This window comes from Hetaerina americana, unplaced genomic scaffold (genome assembly GCF_022747635.1).
Source record: "Hetaerina americana unplaced genomic scaffold, ioHetAmer1.1.p SCAF_2, whole genome shotgun sequence".
Taxonomy (NCBI): Eukaryota; Metazoa; Arthropoda; class Insecta; order Odonata; family Calopterygidae; genus Hetaerina; species Hetaerina americana.
This window is the reverse complement of record NW_027286763.1, coordinates 73487025-73507707: the sequence shown is the minus strand read 5'-3', so window position 1 is coordinate 73507707 and position 20683 is coordinate 73487025. Positions and strand designations below refer to the sequence as shown.

The 20683-nt window shown below is 38.4% G+C and overlaps 1 protein-coding gene across 1 annotated transcript in view; it reads left to right on the top strand.

Moving 5' to 3' along the window:
- RhoBTB (Rho-related BTB domain containing) overlaps window positions 1-20683 on the top strand; it is a 169622-nt gene that overhangs the window by 134845 nt on the left and 14094 nt on the right. Inside the window, exons 2-10 of the mRNA XM_071585577.1 lie at window positions 4712-4867; window positions 8957-9060; window positions 11442-11639; window positions 11747-11954; window positions 13447-13701; window positions 15524-15615; window positions 16375-16492; window positions 18508-18654; window positions 19473-19541. Of these exons, the coding sequence (XP_071441678.1) occupies window positions 4712-4867; window positions 8957-9060; window positions 11442-11639; window positions 11747-11954; window positions 13447-13701; window positions 15524-15615; window positions 16375-16492; window positions 18508-18654; window positions 19473-19541 (1347 nt within the window). The remainder of the gene's footprint in view (window positions 1-4711; window positions 4868-8956; window positions 9061-11441; window positions 11640-11746; window positions 11955-13446; window positions 13702-15523; window positions 15616-16374; window positions 16493-18507; window positions 18655-19472; window positions 19542-20683) is intronic.

Below are 20683 nucleotides of genomic sequence, written 5' to 3'. Positions count from 1 at the left end.
GAGGATCCTTTGGATGAAATTAATAGTCTCGGGCATGACTTTGCATGCTTCATGCTGTAAGAGAAAAGATGAACTTGCTTTACTCCATAGCAGTCGTTCCTTTTGCCGACACATTCCAACTCAGCACAACAGATTTCAAATAGGAGGAAGGAGTCACTGTTTTTAAGGTTTCGTGGTGCACCGTCCATAGGGTACGCTACGCAACTCATTCAAAAGGTACGAATTGGAGTAGACAACGTCTCGATTTCGTCCACTTTACCATTATCCACGATCACTCCATCGGAATTCATTATTCAAATAATCCGTGGGCATATTTAATGTTTGAGGAGCATTTTGTGAATGTCGATTTGAGAATTTGGTAAAAGATTGCTCTCTATATTCGTTTTTGGACTGGAAACATTGATCAAACTAATAAATATCCGAGAATCAAACGTCTCTTCTTGTTGGCGAAAGCGAACGAAAAGTCCGGTGATGAAAACCTACTGACAAGTGCCAGCGACCGGTTACTCCGCTCCCCTTGCCCTCCCCCTTTCTCCTCTCCTTTTTTAAACGGAGGTTCTGTAGTAGCCGTACTTTCCTGAACTAACTACTGAACAAACGTAGGGGCAGAGTGGTCTTAGCAATCCAAAATTTTAAAAAAATGCTTACAAGCCTCGTAGAGATTATGAAATTGTTTTATTTTGCATTAAGCAGGAATTTAATGTTACGTCATCCGACCCCTTCCATTGATTAGTATCAGTTTCCTAATTGACTATGCACAACAGCGTCTCGGTTTCGTTTGGTTATACGAATGAGCAGATGTGGATATTTTTCGTTCCATCCTCTTATGGTTGCATGATTTTAATCCAGTTAACTTGGAGAGGAGGAGTATTTTTTGAATGAAGAAAGGTACACGCTTCGTGTATCGTGTGGCACGATCATGAATTCCAACTCAGGATATCGCCACCCACCCTTTCCCGAACGCCCCCAAATGACTCAGATTCTCGGAGCAAACGGAATTACAATCTCGTCACTTCCTAGAGCCGTCGAAGTCTCGTCGGACACCGTGTGACTGTGAGCGTGTACGGGAAATTATGCTCGAGAATCTGGCGACACAGACGGCGGCCTTGGAGCGGAAATGTGATCGTATGAGTGGGGAGGGAGGTCAAGGCGTAATGGGGTTGCCGGCCTCAGTGACGCGGCGGTGACACGGGTCACGGCCTTAGGTACAAATGCACAAAGGCAGGCGCAGCGTGCTCCTTCGATTATGCACTCCGCTCTGGGGCGGGTCGAACATGGTTCTGGTGGCGACGGGAAGAGGTGAATGCGCCCGAGGGGTGAGAGAGGTGAGTCCTCACGTGGGAAGGGTTGCGAGCTGGGGAGGGGGTCTCATAGAATATCCCCGATGGTCCGTGGGGCAGTTCGATACACCCCCTCCGCCTCGGTTTCGATTATTCCGAACCCCGAGGACCTCCGATGAGCGAGGTTACAATTAATATTTACCTTCTTCCCTTCAGTTGACGAGAGGCTTCGATGAAGAGTTGATATCTATTTTGTTCTAAAGCACGATACGAAGAGAAATATCATAATAGCACCCTACACGCCGTCCTGGGCAGGGACTGAGAGCCTATTCCACTTGAGGGTGGATATTGGTCAGGGAAAAGTCATTCGGCCTACCTGGGATTCGAACACCTCATCTCTCAAATTATGGTCGGTTCTGTTTGCCGTTAAAGACCCTGGTTAACCATTGTTTCCATTGGGCTATAATTGGAAGCTACAAACTAATTTAAAAATCCCTGCAGTGCTCCCTGGCATTGCCTTAGAATTGCAATGGATGTGTGAAAACACCAATGCTTGCGTTTAATGCGTTTTGATTTTTCATATTTCACTTATATTTTTTGAAGCTGTTAATAGAGGACTAAAAAGCTATCTTTCAATCTAAGGAGAAGAGAAACAGGTAAGGAAGATGTGTACCTTGACTAACTGACCCAAAATGTAATTCTGAGATCATCCATAAGCTGCTTAACTTTATTCGATTTTGAGGTTAGACAATTAAATCTTTGGTGCGGGTCATTGCGTTGAGTTTGGACTAGCGTCGTAGTTTCCTTCTTCGAATCCAGCATGTGTGTGAAGGACAAGCAAACACTTGTACAGCTGCTTTATGGGGTCGCCGAACTCTTTTAGTGTGGCGTCTCGCCCGACGGCAGTTTCTCTCGTTCTCCCAACAATCACGCGGGAAGCCAACCCAAGGCGTGAATGTTGAGCTGTCCTGAGAGTTTATTCCGATAAGGAAGAGTTACAGCGCATTGTGGCCCCACCCGTTTGGCTGAGATAGCACCTCAAATCAAAACTCCACGATCGCTACCAATGAACTTTTAAAAGTAGGGCATCTCCTGTTGGGTTTCGATTTTTCGGCTTGCGCCATTTCGCGTGACCTCTTCCAGGGGAGTGGACCACCTTTCGTGGGGATGTTTACCTGAGAATCCCTCTTCCTTCTTGATACGTCCTCCTTCATCCTATCCGACGGTCAGCTGTTTTAAATCCGCCGGCTTCTTCCTCTTTGCAGTTCGCCCTTTGTTCACCCTCCGCTTAAAAAAAAGGAAGAGCGAGCGATTGTCTTAGATTCTCCTTGCCCTCTTCCCCTTCGAATGGGGATGTTTTGTTTGACCTCAAGAGCCTCCTCGACTCAGTTATGCCTCAGGGAAATTCTTTAGGGGAAGTCCTCTCTCCAGCACAGCTTTTCCTTAAGAACTTCGTCGCTATTAATAGTATTCAAATCGGTTTTCAGCCAGCAGCGCAGTAATTCAAATGTTCGGAAGAAGATAAATACCGGAGTTTTTTGGTGCTCTCATATCTCAATGAATTTCGTATCTTTAACTCTTATAAGGAAAATCCCTGACAATATGATGATATGCGAGGTGTGTTCAATAAATACCGGGAATTTGAGTTTTTTGGAAAGAATTTTATTTATCCCCATTAGACACGTCGGCACTTTTTCCAATCCTCTAAACAGCTGGAACTCGATCTTTCGCATAGCTTTTAGCTCTTCTAAGCAATGCGTTTGTAATCTTATCTGTGCTTGTAAAACGATAACCCTTTAAGGTTTTCTTATGTGTTGGAACAGAAAAAAGTCATACGGAGCCATGTCTGGCGAATGTGGAGCCTAGGACATCATTACAGTACTGTTTTTGGTCAAAAATTCACGAACAAGTAGTGAAGAATTATCCATGATAAATTTTGTATATAATAAGAGAAATATCTATTATAAAGCCATGAATTGTTTCGCCACAAATACGGGCGTTTTTTCGTACTGCTTCACACAAACGGCTTTGAACTTGTAAGTCGTGCTCTGTATGGATCGTTTAACCTTGTGGCAACAACTCATGATGCGCTATGCACTAAGCGAAATTACTTAACTCCCTTTACTTCTTGAACATACGTCGCATTTCTTTCCGAAGCGGACTAACGATCCTCTTATTAACCGGTAAGCTCCCTTCACACTGAACTGACCGGGTCGATTACAATTATGTCTCGCTGGATGGGCTTGATCATCATTAATAATTTGAGTTCATAACGCCTAGCGCCATTCTGTCCCAGTCAAATTGGAAGGAAGTTCACCCCGTTTTCAAATGCGGTGCTCCTTCCATAAGGCGACACGTTTCTGGAAGGAAGAAGTTTTCGACGCGGCGTAAACGTCACGACCGTTTTATATAGATTTTTTGGATCTCGTTAAATCAAAACTTTCGGAGTTATAATTATTTTAGTGCCTCTTTGCCCCGAAGTGTTCCGCAGAAAATTGCCGCATGAAAGTGATGGCGTTTTTTTTACATCCTTTTCACTTTATCACTGGCGGAGATCTGTATTATTCTCTATTTTCGACTAACTTTATTAATTCTGGACACGACGGAAATCTTTGGGACGTATCCCCGCTCATATTTCAGACCACCGTATGGCGTTAACCACATTTCATATTTGTACTCGCTTGATTACTCTTTGACTGCTGAGATCACCGATGGAGTTCAAGTAATTAAGGAATGAGTCGCATTTGCCACAGTTCGTTTTGCACCTTGGTTACGCTTCTTTTTGATAAGCTAATCCTATTTGTTTTGCTTTTTCTATAATATTTGGTGTCTCAAACCCTATTTTCCGCGAGTCCGATAATGTAATTTTATTTCAATGAGAAAAAACCATTCGGCTATTCGCGAACTCGGAACCAACTCATTCCATTCCATAGTCTATTTTAGAGTATACATTTTTGTGCAAAAATACCTTGGTTACGATTTTCTTCAACTACATTGTATTAATTACTGGCTCACAAAATGGCTGGTTTTCCTCTTAATTCATTTCAGTTAAATTCAAATGCAGATATTCTCTTTAAGAAATTATCTCGGCAATTAACGAGGAGGCGAGAAGGCCAATTACTACAGAGGTCACATCAAAATTTTGATTTCTACTTTTTATTTTGTCTTACGGGTTCTACCACGCATTGCTGGACAAAACAATTACACGCTGAAAAAATGATTAGATGGTCGTGAAAAGAAACGGTTGTCCAAGTACTTGTTTCGGTACCCTTACGACGACTTTGACGTAATATATCGTAATATATCCGTATTGATTTTTTGTGACCTTGATTTCCGTGACTCACCTCTTTCCTTCTCTCTTTCCTCTCCCCAACAGGGTGTAGTCCCCTGGAGAATGGCTCTTGATAATGGATAATGAACAACCCCATCAGGAATTGGTGAAATGCGTCGTGGTTGGGGACACGGCCGTGGGCAAGACACGCCTCATCTGCGCACGGGCATGCAACAAGCACGTCTCCCTGTCTCAGCTCCTCACCACGCACGTCCCCACCGTCTGGGCCATCGACCAGTACCGGATCTACAAGGACGTGAGTCATTCTCTCCCTGCTCACCCCCGCCCACCTTACTCCTTCGTGCTGCGCGTGGCGAATAAGATGTGTCCCTCGCGATGCGAAGTTTTGGGGCTCATTTTATTCTTTCGTAGAAAATATTATTGTTTGGTAGTCTACCGTTCAAGGTTGGTTTTTGGATGGACACATACTAACAACAGCTACGTATCTAAGCCTCGCCTGAAGAAACACAACCTTACACCTTACGTTACAGAAGATCCCTCATATGTAATCCATATCCTTAAGTTATAGTAAGTGTGTGCAGAATTTTCTCAATAATATGTCTGTTTTTATCTTTCTTTGATTATTAATAGCCTTAGCCCATAAGTTGTCAGCCTGTACCTCTGGCATAATATTCCACAATGTCTATTTTCCTGTTTAATAGTCATAATAATCGCATTTTTACACAAAAATGCACTTTGCTCACCGTTGAGAGCCAAACTTTTCAGAATTAACACTACTCACCGACGAATTTAATAAAGTTTATTTAAAATTTTAAATGAGTAATGATCACATTCCAATTGATAAGAGGATGCCTTTGAATTTGCTAGTAACCTTAATGTCTGGTCGCATTTTTATTAATGTTTGGTTATAGTTTCCAATTCTTTATGCTGCGGCAGTCTTATATCAAGTGATTTTTTTTCAACCAGCAAGTAAATATTGGATAAAAATGTTATAAAAGCATTTCTTTACGTATTTTTTTTCTTTCGTTATTATTGGACTCGGTCGGTGAAAATTAAAGACACATTACCCTTGTCCAAAATTCGATGTTTCATGTTATTTTCCAGTGAATTATTCAACCGCACACATCTTGGTTTTCCTACACAGTAAATGAAGCATCGAGCGCTGTACTTAATCGCTATGGGGCGACTTAGTCAGTAGGTGTAGCGTATAATATCTCCACCTATGAATCGAAAAGATTACTGCCGCTCAATTCCCACGGAAAACCGCTCCTCTGAGAACCCTAGACCCCCGGATGGTTATTCCCTCTTAGTCGCTGTTTTGCTGCAGCCAATAAACCAAGGTCCATTTCGTTGGGCATCCTAATGATTTGAAGAACCCCCATCGAAAAGAACTTGTGCATCTATCAGCACTGTTAAGGGGAAAAGGCAGTGTTAAATAAAAGTGGCTCGTGACATCACAGCGACGGCCACTCGCTCAAGAGCTACTAACTGGAATTTATATCCGAATGTATAAAGAACGAGCCTGAACTGAATACTTTATAGTGCTCGAAGGTAAGCGAGGCAAAATCTCACGTTGCGTAGTATTGTGATCCGAGTGTGTAAGTTAGGATTATGCGGTAAACAAAAAAATCAAATAATAACTTAAATACATAAGGTTTTGTAAACACGGAATGTTTATATAAAGTCCACACTGATGTTATTAAATTATTCGTTAAAAACTTGTTTACGTTAAGAAGTAGATTTTGCAATACAGAATAGTATTCATACATTTACTTAAGTATTGTAATTTTTGAGAAAGTTGTATTCCTCTTTTTGTATTTAACGACACCATTATTCGCTGTGGCAGAAAGAAATACCATGAAACTCGTATTCGAAGTATAGTTATTATGTAATCGCAGTTTATGTGCGCAGCTGCCATTTGAGAAAGATACCCATGCGTCTTGTTTTCTTCTCTAGACGGAGCAGGAGGATTTTAGCGGTTAACTGCACGAGTACGGGCGAAGTTAGGCCAAATACGTATATACTCCGCGCATTTCAGCGAAAATTGAAAGGAATAACCGACAAATATTTGGATTCACCTTTCTTTCATTTTCATCTTAAAACGTTACAAATCATGAGTGGGCTTGATTTGAAAGAGTATTTCCATTCCCTTGGCGCTGTGCTAAAGTCAAAATTGTCGCCTCATCATTCACGAGCACAATATAATTTTTGAAGTAGTGAAAAAATGCCGATAGCTCCCATATGCACGGGTGGTGGTGGTCGCAGGCGTTCGAAGATCCCCTAGAGTCCTTCGTAGTGAAGTCCGACGACCACAGGTTTGTATCGTCACGCCAAGGCCTTTTCACCAGGCAGTGAAATTATGTATTCACACAGGCTCCGCGAAGTCGGAATCGCTCACATTGTTATCGGCTCCCTCGCTATGCCCGTGGCGATTATCGGATGGATGAAGTTCTCTGGCGTGACATATTCTTTGGGAAAGTAACAGCAGATAATGATATTTACTGAGGGAGACAATTGACAACTGTGGGGACGAAATCCTATGTGGACAAGTGCGTACGCAATTCAGCTAAGGATTAAAAAAAAATACGAAGGTCAAAGGGGATACTGACCTTGACCGGCCGGTTTGGAAAGGTGCCCCGACATGGTTATTAGTAGAAGAAAATCCTAGGCCAATGTACTCATTGGTCAATGATCATTCATTTATGTGTGTAATACGTATATAAAAATGCGAATTGGTTTTTAACTTACAGAGCACGTAATAAGGGCACTCGCATAGTAATTTAAATGTTTTATCGGCCATGCCACGATCAGCTGGAGAGAAGTATATGTTGACTCACGTTTCCCTAGTATTAATAATTTATTACCAGCTAATATCTCACCCCTATCATATCTCCGTGGGGTAGGTATTGTAATTGTAATGTCCCGCAATTAATCAGTTAATGCGGCAATGTTTATTATCATTGAGATAAGCAGAAGTTAATCTTAAAATATCGAGCAGTGCCATCAGGGATCACAGCACAAGAAAACCAATATTTTTGGTCTCGTACTGCCTCTCTATTCTGCTTTAAATGTCACTTGGCTCCACCTATCCCTATTGATGGCACGGTAAGTGCCTCCGGCATATTCCAGCTAGTTTCTTATGCATGATATTTAAAGGTCTTCCTTGGTGGAAGGAAAGATGCATCCAGGTTGCTTGGGCTTATTAGAAATTGCCCGTTGCTAAATTCAAGAGAATTACTGATGAGGTAAAGAGCCAACCTGAATAACAATGCGGGTGATACACTCACCGACTGACCTTTAAGTAGCACGTTAGCCTGGCCCTTATCCTCACTTAGAGCTTTGACAATTCTACTTAAAACTGAATATAGATATTTTTGGAAATTGGTGCTGTCAATAAATTTTAACGGCTCTTATCCTCGACCAAGGAGATAAATCGTTGGCAAAATTAACTGCAAGCTGACGTGTTATCGTCGCCCATGAATAAAACCGAAATTTACATACTAAATAATTCAGCTGTAAATGAACGAGTATATTTAGGCAAGCGCGAAAGGGGGCAGTGAAGCCCAAAGGATTGAACCGGTAATTTTATATAAATATTCATGCATTTGAAAGAATATTGAGACAGTATTTCTAACTTTACTCGGATTATGGCTAAATGGATTAATTCGTGTCCAGTGAGCCTTTTAAACTTACAAAGAACTGAAATATAATGAAAATTATGTGTGTGTGTGTGTATATATATATATATATATATATATATATATATATATATATATATATATATACATATACACATATAATTTTAGACTTGCCGGGTCGATGGCGAGAGCATCAGCCAGGCCAGTCGAAAGATCCATGGTTGAAGTCCCGGTCAAGGAAATATTTTTGCATTTGTGATCTGCTCGATTCCGCCTTCCCCACTTCGTCTACGGAATGCAAGAGGGGTTTATTATAGTATTTGTCGTCAGGTTGTGTGTTGTTAGGCGTGGCTACGAAATGTAGGGGTGTGAAGTTTGAGTCCATCCAAAAAGTACATTAAACGATGGATTACCAATAAAACCTTGCATGTCTGCTCAGACTAACACGTTTATCAATGAATAGAATAAAATTAATCATTGGATTTCAAATACAAAGATTATTCTCAAATTCGTGCACAAACCTCGGGTACTTGACAATATCGGTGATATAATGCTATGGCGTTAAAGCCGCGGCTGATAAAATCCATGGTTATCTTATCCTTTAATTCGTGTTTACATTTGTCCTGTGTTGTACTTATTATAAACGGCCTTTCCTTTTCTAATGCCAATGTTGTGGCCTAATTTAGTCTACGGTAGAAAGTCCTTTTCGTGTAAAATTTCCCTTCACATTTTCACCCCCAATCTAGGTGTTGGAGAGGTCATGGGAGGTGGTGGACGGTGTGAACGTCTCTCTCCGCCTCTGGGATACTTTTGGTGACCATGAGAAGGATCGCAGGTTTGCCTATGGCAGGTGAGTCGCAGCTTTTCGTGTTCAATTCCATTTCCATCCCTCGGATTTGGACCCGGATCGGCGCCAGCCGGGATCGTCTCCGAATTGATTCTCTCTCGATGTTATTTGATGTTGTCAAAGGGGCGTAGCGGCGGTTACCACAATAAATCGGGTGGTGTCGGAATCCCACCGCGGAATCCCTGCCAGGGCGACCCACAGAGAGAACTGAGCCGGAAAGCGTCCGTGAACTCTTAGCTTCCCCGTTCACTTGAAATTCAGACAATTTCCATTATACTTCCTGTCGCTTTAGGTAAGCTTCGTGCACTGAAGTTATCTTCCCTTTTCACTCAACTGGCACCGCATGATTAACTTTTCAATAGCTACAAAGGGTCTGAGCTGAGCTAGGACGATCAAGGGTGTTCATAACGCGCGCGCTTCGTTTTTTGCCATTCGAGCGGCAGTCGATTTCGAATTTTTCAGGTCCCTTATCCAAATTTTGCGCAGTGAAACCCAACATTACGCAATCCCATGAGCGATCACGAATCTTTTTTTTAATGAGTCGCAAGGCTCAAATTCATTCTGTTGATTTTATATGTATTCAGTTTTTCAGTTACTAATAGTCTGTTGATACCAATGGCCTTGATTTTTCGGGTCCAAATTATACACATTATAAACTATTAATCTTTAATAATGCATTATTAACGAAAATCTGTGACCGTATCATGAAAATCTGTTACGTTTCTACAACGGAAGAAACAATTTCTATCTTCGAAACGGAAAGAATCTTAAAGCACGAAGAAAGAATCTAAAAGGATTTCCACAAAGTATCGGCCTCCAACATCTCTCAAAAAAAAAAGAATCTTGATTCAATGAAGTTATAACATGGGCCCAACATGAAAGCATGCTATCTGCCACTAGGGATGCATCGCCACAATAAAATAAAGTCTTCCTTTAGTTTTGAGTTTATTTTTTTCGCATCGGTTGTGTAAGTAGACTTAGGTTGTTACTGAGGTAAATGAGGACGAGAGTTAAACCTAACCTTAAAAAAACCCGTTCCCCCTTAAAATCGATGAGAAACCCCTCCTCTCTTCCCAATGTGGACCGAAATTCACGTGGAGATAGCGATAACGCACAAAAGGAGAGATCGCGTCACTTTACTACAATTTCATATCGACAAAGTAAACAGAGTTCGGTAGTCGATTGGTTCCCCTCGCGACGCCTCTTTCAGAACTTTCGTTCGTAAGTGACCAGTACCCATCCAAGCCGTTTCCGCTCAGCGTGGTTTCAAACAGGCTGACGTGTCCTAAGTTTTAGCTGTTGCTTAGAGACGATTTGCCTTGAAAGCCAACTCTTCATTTGAAAAAATTGTAATAATTAGAATATTAATTTCGATTTTAACCTAAATAAACGTACACTTTTTCGTAAAACTTTGGCCAATTTGTATATTCGTTCGCAGTTAAATGGTATACTATGTATTAGACACAAATCTCTTGCTATATGTCACATTTAAGTTACACCCATGTCTGTATGCACCAAAGGTTACTGAAAGGATAAATTGGAATTCTTACGGCCTCTTCGTAGACTGATTATATTAGATAACATTCCCTTGAACCATAATATGGTAACCCTTAAATATTCAGTTCACATTTTATGTTACCATATTATTGACTCAGACTTAAGTTCTGTTTGACATATCTGCTATCCTTAATGCTTGTATGGTACTGCTAATGATTCCTATTCTCCATCATATATCTGTGAATTGAAGTGTGTACAGACATATGTCGGTACATAATGTTGCAGGTCAGTTGCATGCGAAATTCAGCTGAGCTTTACCTCTTATCAATTCATCTCTCTGCAAAATATATTTTTAAAGGAATGCGTAAAGAAACTGTGGTGATATGTGGGTTGCTGCACCTCCAGGATAACCATTCGTACGTATCTCGCATAAACGCCAAAAGTTCAATCTGTAAGCAAAATACAACAAAAAGTGCAACCTGTAAGCCCAAAAGGGTTTTAGTTTTGCAATTATTGGAATATTCTAAAAGAAGCCATCCAAGTTTATGCACTTCATATCTGTTGGGTGAAAATATTATTTATGATAGTATGTTGCCGTATAAACTAATTCATTATTAATTAACTAACTAAAGTAGTTCCTCTGTTCGCCATTTTAATGGACGCGCCATTTTAAGTTACATGCAATAATAATATGAATATTAAATTCATATTTCAAATATCATTACTTTGGTGGCAGAGATCAGTAACATCATAATGGTTCACATAAGAACTATGACCTAGTTTCAGTGGTTGTGGAAAATTCTGACAGCATCTTTGCAAGTTCAGTGAGAAAGAATGTGGGCGCTGCATGAAATTTCATTAATTTTTGCATATTTCTTTATCAATAGATCGGATGTGGTGCTCCTGTGCTTCTCCATCACCAACCCTGTCTCCCTCCGCAACTGCAAAGTCATGTGGTATCCAGAAATCCGCCGCTTTTGCCCCCAGACACCCGTCCTGCTGGTTGGATGCAAGAATGACCAGCGCTACATGTACCGTGATGAGGCTTATCTAAGTTTCTTCAGGGACAAAAGTCCCTTCGTTAGGTATGTCCGAAGACTTGGTCGATGATGATCAATAAGTTTTAGGTTTTATTTGGGTTTGATGTTTACTTGAGGAAGAGAAAAGTGACCAAATTTGATGTATTTTGCAGACCAACAAGAAAGACTGACCTGGTGATGCCTGACCAGGCTAGAGCAATTGCCAAAGAGCTGGGAGTATACTACTATGAAACAAGCGTATTCACATATTATGGTGTCAATGAGGTCTTTGAGAATGCCATACGAGCTGCTCTCATGGCCCGACGTCAACAGCGCTTCTGGATGACCAATCTGAAGAAAGTGCAGAGGCCTTTGCTTCAGGTAAACATCGTTTTTCCAAAAATATATGACATCACGGAGCATGAAAGGTTGAAATTGAAGAAGATTCAAACTTTTTTTTTAGATTTTTATATTCATGTTTCTGGGATTACCTGTAAAACTAGCTTAATTTTAGAAACATACCACCAAATTAGTTTTATATCTATTAAAAATACCTTTTAAAATTCATTTTAAAATATATTTACCTTGCATGTGAAAAACATTGCAAATTTTGATTCATACTCGTACATTCTGAAAAATACTTCAATGTGCGATTTGGTGTTTTTGATCTGCACCTTTCAATATTTAATTCAGTATGATTTTCTTTCAATTTTTTTACAAAGCTGTGTTCCTGTGAGTGTGCATATCATCTTAGAATACACTCAATAGCTGTTAAGAATTTTGAATTGAAATCTTGTTATCACTCATTTACAGGGTTCGTCCGGAAAATAAGTGTACTGAGCTCAGGAAAAAAAATTTATTACACTTTTACATATCTTAAGCTAATATTCCTCAAAATAGGACCCTTGTGAGTCGATACACTTGTTCCAGCGGCGTCCCCATTCCTGGAACGCTCCCGCGAAGGCATCATCGGGAACCTCTCAAAGACACGTCGTCACGGCCTCTTTGACGGCGTCCAAAGTCCCGTATCGCGTTCCTTTCAAACTCCTCTTTATCTTCGGGAACAGAACAGTTCTCTAAAAAATGTGGATCATTTTTGCAGTGATCCGCAAGTTGTGTCGCGATTTCCAAACGATTGAGTCTTTGATCATCACTGAGCACTTTCGGCACCAACTTTGCACAAATTTTTCGCATCTGTAATTGCTCCCTAATAATCTCGTGCACTATTGTTTTTGGCACATTACACTGCTCTGCTATCATCCGAACGCTAAGACGACGATCAGAGTTCAGTACATCGCGAACTTTTCGTACATTTTCGTCGGTGAGTGTCGTTGATGGGCGTCCAGGCCGTGGTTCGTCGTCGACCTCTTCTCTGCCCTCCACGAACATCTTGTGCCACCGAAAGATCACGTTTCTGGACATGGCCGACTCCCCGTAAGCCTGGTTAATCATACCGACAGTTTCGGTAGACGATTTCCCAAGCTTTACCGCAAATTTGATGGAATAACGCTGCTCCAAAAACTTCGGCATCGCGTTCCGTGACGTGGGTCGAGCGTGGAGGTTCGCGTTAACAGAGCTCCTCACTACACCACAGCTCAGAGCCGACTGCCTTTTTCAGCGTCGCTTGCCAACATACCCCCCTCCAATCGCAGCCCATCAGAGCGGTGCTGGGCGCGCCTGGTGCGGCGGGAAAAAATCAGTACACTTATTTTCCGGACGAACCCTGTATGTAATCCTTCTTTGATTTTAATCACCCATTATATGGACATCGAACTTTTTCTCAAGATAGCTAGCTATAAGACTTGACTCTTAAAATTAGGGAAATCAGCATTGCTGTATGTTAATCCTCAGAGTCAATCTGTCCACTCCCCAGGCTCCCTTCCGTCCACCAAAGCCACCGCCAGCAGAGGTGTGGGTTGGGGCCAGCACATACGATGAGAACATGGTCTCACTGCACACCAACCAAGCCCACACAGATGTTATCTTTGTGGCAGGGAGCGTGGGTTTCTCAGCGCACCGCTTTCTCCTTGCGGCTGCATCTCCTGCTCTCTTGCGTCTCCTCCTCACTGACCTCACCATTCCATCGGGAGGAGACATGGGAGCTCGAAGCTCCAGTGAAACCAGCATGGTATGAAAATCAATCACATTCTTTATGTAAAAACTTTGCTGCTGGTATTTATCCAATACCACTCACATAAAATGAATGTCACTCCTAAAGTCTACTTTTTTAAAATTGGTTTAGCAATGAAAATTTGAAATTTTATTTGAATGATAGCATATAATTATATATTGCATTGCACTTTGATGAATTAAGTGAAGGAATATTTATTTTGTATTTTTGTCTATTTATTAACCATTTTGTTTTCTGAATTTATGGCAGAATGGTCAGACATTATCATTTAAAAATACTTGTGCCACTTTTCTAGAAACATTACATTTTTTCACACTATCTCAGCACAGTAGCGCCACACAGCAAAGACATGGCCAAACTTTGCCAAAATTTATTTCTTAACTCTAACATGAGATTCAACTATATAGCATTGTATTATGCATACCGATTTTTTTAAAATATTAGCTACTCAACTAAAAGCTCCTTTGTGTGTGTGTGTATTTTTGCACTCATCAAAAACATTTTTTCAGTTTATTTTCTATTATATCTGTAGAAAGAACATACAATTATTTATTTTCTCTTCCTTCAATGTTAAGTAAAATGTCATCAAAGTTTTTCAGTAATGTTTGCAAATGTGCATTTATGTGAATTCTTATTATGGGCGTTTCTGTATTCTGGTCTACCGGAGCCAGGTTATTTTTCATTATTGTCCTCTTAACTGCTTTACTGGCCTTCCCTTCAATGCTTACTTCATTTTCTTCATCATCTTCAGGAGCTGGAAATAGTTAATAGCATTCTCCAATTCTGTATTGTTTATATGGAGTCATAGCTGGCATTAGATGCAAAGGTACCTATCAGCAACAAATTACATGTTGATCTTGAGTAACTATTTACAGAGTCTTGGAGTTGTATATGTAATTCTTTGTGGAATTTTTCATTTTGATGAAAAAACAAAATATATTGCTGTTGCATAGACAGTCATTTGGAGCCATACACTCAACTGCTTCGATCATGTAAGCAGCTTTGCTTTTTTTAATGTGAATTCATAATAATACTAAACTGACATCACATTGCTCATACGCTTGTGTGGAATCACCATTTGGTAGTCTACCATCTAAGGTTGATGGATGCAGACTACCGAATTTCAAAATAAAATCTGTGGACAAGATAGTTTGAAATTACTATCTACTCAGCTGATGTGATGATTTGGGAACTTTGCACTCCAGTATTTGTTTATAGGACAAACTTTACTTTCTAGTATGTTTCTTATCTATCACTCAAGGATGATCTAACTATCATAGGTAGATTTTGGGTGGTCCCTGATGACTAATGTCTACTATGTTTAATATGAATTTGCTCTTGTTTGCCCTATACTATTTTCTTCTTCTCTTATATTTTCTAATATATATTACCTTCTTCCTATATTTGTGCTATCTAAAAAAGTCTCCCCCGTACTCTACGTCCTCCAGCTCACTTACTTAATGCTATCCTTTCTATCACTGCCTTCAATATCCCACTACCTCTTAAGTATTCCCTCAAACCACATTTTCTACCATCTCAGGAATAATAAGGGATGGCAAACTAGGTACAAAATAGGATAAGTAAAAGCTTTAAGTCATCAAATTTGACTTGATTTTGGTGTAGAAACCAACTTGATATTGAACTGCTATTAAAATTTCAAACACATGCCTGCATTAATTGATGAGAAATGGCCAAATCTTTTATTAAACAGCTGTGTAGACTTGGTGAATTAGAATCTAAGCTGAAACTTATGACTTCAAAATATGTGTACAGAAATTAATAGATTTACTTATCTTGCTTTTAAACTCCCACAAATTAGGTGAGCACATTTGGTGAATCAACAATTGGTGACTTCAATGAGGACACAGAATATCTCATTCGAGTGGATAACCATAAGCCAACGAGGTTTGTGTGAGTTTCAAATACTATAATATTCTTCTGATTTTTTTCTTTTGTGTTTTACTTGCAAATTATACAAATCTCTTTTGCTATCACCCCACATGACATATCCTTTACACCTGTCATTTATTTTCAATATTATACTCTGTATCTACTGGAAAAATAAATATAATATTATGATTACATTAAATTAGAGATTAGGAGTATTTCAATAACCCTAAGGTCAAATATTGATTTCAGAATTAACTTTAAAATGTAATGTCTGGAAGTGCACCATGAATGCAGATCTGCTCACTTTGTTTTAGCATTAGCTAAAATGAAGGGAAAACAATCAATGAGGTCAATTTTTGTCATTTTCAAAATGAGATTTTTCCTTGGTGCACATTATCTATCTTAGCAATATCTTCATTTGGTCATGAATATGGTACATTGAGGAACAAACCCTTTTCAGTCAACTCCAAATTTAACTGAGAATGCATGAAAGACAATCAAATGTCATAGAAAGTTCTTTTTTGACATTTTTAAATTTCAATATTTATAAAACTTTTTCAAGTTTTTACGGTTTAAATTCAAGTCTGTTTTCAAGAATTTTATTACTTGGTAGTATATAATTTACGGTAGGTTTTGAAATGACACAGATAGTACTCTCCTCCATTTCTTAACCTGTATAATGAGGCAAAATTGTGACAACCCATTCTGTAAAAAGGCATGACTATGTCATATTTCATAGCAGTAATTATTGGAATTAAATGCTTTGTCATACTTTCTCAGGGTATGGGACCAAATCAAACGAAGGTCCAGTTGTCAAGTATTACCAAGTGATTGCAGGAGGGTTGGAGTTTCCAGGGAGCTGAATCATCCAGCTTTCCAGTCTATTCGTATTGAAGAGGTGAGAGCAAAGTTTCAATTTTGCATCAAATAGATACAAAACAAGAATTTTATATTTCTGGCTGTATCCTATACACCTGTCATGGTATTTTTTGAGAAGTGTTAGGCATCCAATGTCCAGAGATGTCTTTGTGTTGACACTAATTTCAACCCTCGAAGTTAAAATGAATAGCTCATTCATATATGCCACCTAAAAATTTGTAGTTTTGTATCTTGATCTGCTCCATAGTAAAATGAATGGTTTTTCAAATCTAATCCCTGATAGTGTTATGAATTTATCCATAATGAGTTGACCTGTTACTTATTGTCTCTCATTACCTGAGGTTTCATGCATCATGCCAAACATTGTATTTTTCACTTTAGCAAATATGCATTTCCCACAGTTTATGTTATTAAAGAATTTCATAGAATTCATGGTATGCCTTGAAATTAAGTTTTTACTGTAATACCAAATGTTAAACTTTATAAATGTATGGATGAATTAAAGTTGTTATCACTTTTCGACAAAATATGCTCTCCCTATGGACTAAATCCTTAATGTGGTGGCAAGACTTGCATGTTCTGAACACCCTTACTAGAGCTGTGCATGAGAGTGTTGATAATTACTCTTCATATAATTCCATGCCAGATATTCAAAAGGTAGGAGTCAGGCAAAAGGTAGTCCATGCAGTATCTGTTCGTTAGTGCTGCAAAGGTGTCTGATCCCATTGAGGTAGTCATTTAAGTGATGGTGTCATATTAAAGACAATAAAAGTAAGACAACTGTATGAGAGACCTGATTGAGTAAATCAGGTCAAATTAATGAACATACTTCAGTGTAGACCGGAGGGATAAGGCACATATGAGATACAGGTTCATGTCTCAGATTACACAAGTGCTGGTAGTGGATGGAGAATCAGAATGGGTAGTGACAGAAAAGGAGGGAGGTAAGACATAGTCGTCCATTGTCACCCATGCTTTTGAATCCAGACTCAGTGGGAATGGGATAATAGAGCCATCAGAAGAACTGAATGTAGGAATGAAAGTAGGGAATTGATCAAGTTCTGTTTTGGGATCATAAAGCTTTTAATAGCCACTCAGCCAATGGCTGCCATAATTTAAAAGTAAATGAAGACTCAGTTTGTTATTTTTGGCAAGATAATCAATCATAAGAAAGCAGAGGTAGTGAGGTTCTTGGTAAATAAGAAGGCTATGATAAACCTTAAAATTGGAATGCATAAACTAGGTCAGGTAGAAAAGTTAACCCATTGGAAATTTTTTTGATAGAAGTAGGTAAAGTGGTCAGGGCATTAGAAGATGAATGCATAAGGCAAGTAAGCTCTAATAAACAGGAGGGAATAAATAACAGACCCAGTCAAAAGATATAAAGGAGATACCAGAGAAAACTTTGATATAGAGCTTTTTATAGCATTTAATTTCTGAAATAAGGGCAAGAATCTTGAATTGCAGGCTTTTGAGATTTTGATATGGAAAAAATAGAGAAAGTGAAATAGACAGAAATAAAAGCAAACAAAGAAGTTCGATGCATGATAGCGAGAGAGAGAGGGTTGATGTGAGAAATTTGAAGGCCTGGCTGGATTTTTTTTGATGATTTATTCTGTTAAGATAATCATAGTTATTAACTATTTATCCATCATAGGTTTTAAAACATACATTTTTGGGTTTCAGCTACTCTCTGTATTTCAACTAGACCTTGGGTTTCATTTTCTCAGATTACAAAATTGCAGCATTGTCATTGGTATAATCCCATATTTATAGGTATGGCATTTAACTTTTGAAGGAATGGGGAATTATAAAAATGCTGCAGTTATAATTTCATTGAAATGACTCAGCATAAATCACAGAAGAAAGCCATTTTTAAAAAAAACATGAACTTTTTATATTAAAATAGTAGATATTTCCATGGTGTGATTTATTGTCATCTTGTTAGTTATCACTCTCAGAAACTAATATTAAATTTAAAAATTAGTATACCTACATTGCATTTTAACACTTCTTATTTTCTTTTGACTGTAGTGTGAAGGTTTAGATCATAAAGGAAGGCCAACATCATCAGTCCAAACTGTTATCACATTGTCAAAGCTGGTGACACCGCAGGCAATGCAGCAGTGTCTTCAATTCTTGTACACGGGTTCAATTGACAGTCGGTTTTGTGACCTACAGGTATGTAAAAATTTAATGTTTTCCCTTCATTTGTCTGTTTCCCCTTTAAAAATTAACAATTGTTCTTCTTTAACTAATTTGGCCAGCAAGAATTTCAAATTAAAATTTTGACATTTCTCAATAATTATGTATTTTAAAGCACTACATTCATTCTCATTTTAAATTATTAAAAGAGTTGTCAGAAGTACCATATTAACCTGAAAGTACAATGGCTCATATTTTCCACAAGGGTAGATAAAATTAGGCACATATCACCTAATTTAAAGACATAATAGCATGAAAACCAGCTAGAGAGCCAAACATAAAATCATATGATAGTTGCCCCTGGAATGAGAAATGGTCTATTTTGAAAATGATTGTATCAGCAACCAGCAGCATGATAATGTATTTTATAGTGATTTTTTAGTGGAATATATTTCTAGAACAAAGAAAAAACAAAATTTGATGAATAGATTCTATATTTTGGCTATACAAATTGCTTTGAGCCTTGCCTTAAAACAAGTTTAAACTTTATTCTTTTAAGTCTATATGTAATAATTACTTCTCAAAATTATATCTCATAATTCCTCTTCATTCACGGCAGTAATTTGATTGCAAACTATGTAGCTGAGTGCATAAAGGCCACATATAATTCAACAGATTATATGAAATCTTGCCAAATTAAGATTACTAATATTGGTCTGTAATATGATTGTTGGTAAATTTGTCAAAAAGATACTGAGATTATTATGTTTTCCCTAGCTTCCAAAATTATGTGGAACATGCATGTATTTGTATTAGTCTGACCACAATAGAAGCATAAACAATCATTTTTTCAGTTGGTGAACTTAAATGAGCAGAAAATTGCACATTTTTGCACAAGGTGGATAAAGAAACAAATGAGTAGGGTGAGTGTTAACGTTCCTTTTAAAATATTGTGGCAAATAAAAGTAAGACTACCTTGGTATGAACTAGGTTAATTTGGCATTATATGCATCTGGATGAAGGTAAACCCCTAAAATGTTTTCAGTGTATACGAATATGTCTCACATGCATTCCTTATTTATTAAATATTGTCTAAAGTATTCTATTTCAATTTCTACAGCCTCTGGAAGTCTCACCATGTTTAAACTTGAACCTTACAATTAGGATATTCAGGCAACTGTCAATTCTGTTAAAAATAATCACTTTATTTACTTAAGGATTAAGTCATCTAAGTTAATTAATTAATTCTTTATATATGAGTTTATGTAATTGGCTCAATTTTTAAACCCCTAAAACTGATTATTCATGACTGATAAAAAAATTCTTAAAATCAGGTTAATATGGTGGACATTCATAAAATGGCATGCATTTAACCCATCAGTTGTTAATGTAGTGTATAACTATGTGGTCTAGAAATGTGAGTGACTCTAATTTGAATGAGTGATTGAATGAATGCTTGTAAACAGATGTAACATCCTTGTAGTACAAATGTACACCTCATAAACACTTTCAGTAGCCTGCATGGTCTCATTCATTGATGTGTCATAACTTGAAATGCTTTTAGATAGTAAGTTACAAATATTAGAACAAAATTTGATCCAAGTAATTGTGTAAATGCTATATCCCTTTTCAAGTGCTCTCCCTTCTTCTTAAATATCATTTCCAGCTGATTCTGAAAGTAAAGGAAGTGAATCTAAAACATTGAAAAGCATTTTTCTCGAGAAATCTGAGAAACTAGTATTGATATTTCTTGTTACGTACAGTAAATTCATTCCATCATGTTGTAGCTCACTAAATTTGCAAAGAGAGTGAAAATGTTCAAGTTGGGAGTGCACTTAAAGAGCCCTGAATGGTAATCCAAATTTAGATAAATTGTTGTGCATCCACCAAGATGTGTTTTGCACATTATCTGTGAACTGCAACTCTCTTTATTCTCCTTCTATCTCACATTATTCCTTCTCTTTCTCCAAAGCAGTGGTAATAACTAAAATAACTTTCATTACCTGAAACCCCCTTCAACAATATGCCATGATAAGTCATTCCATTGACTATTATATGCTTTTTC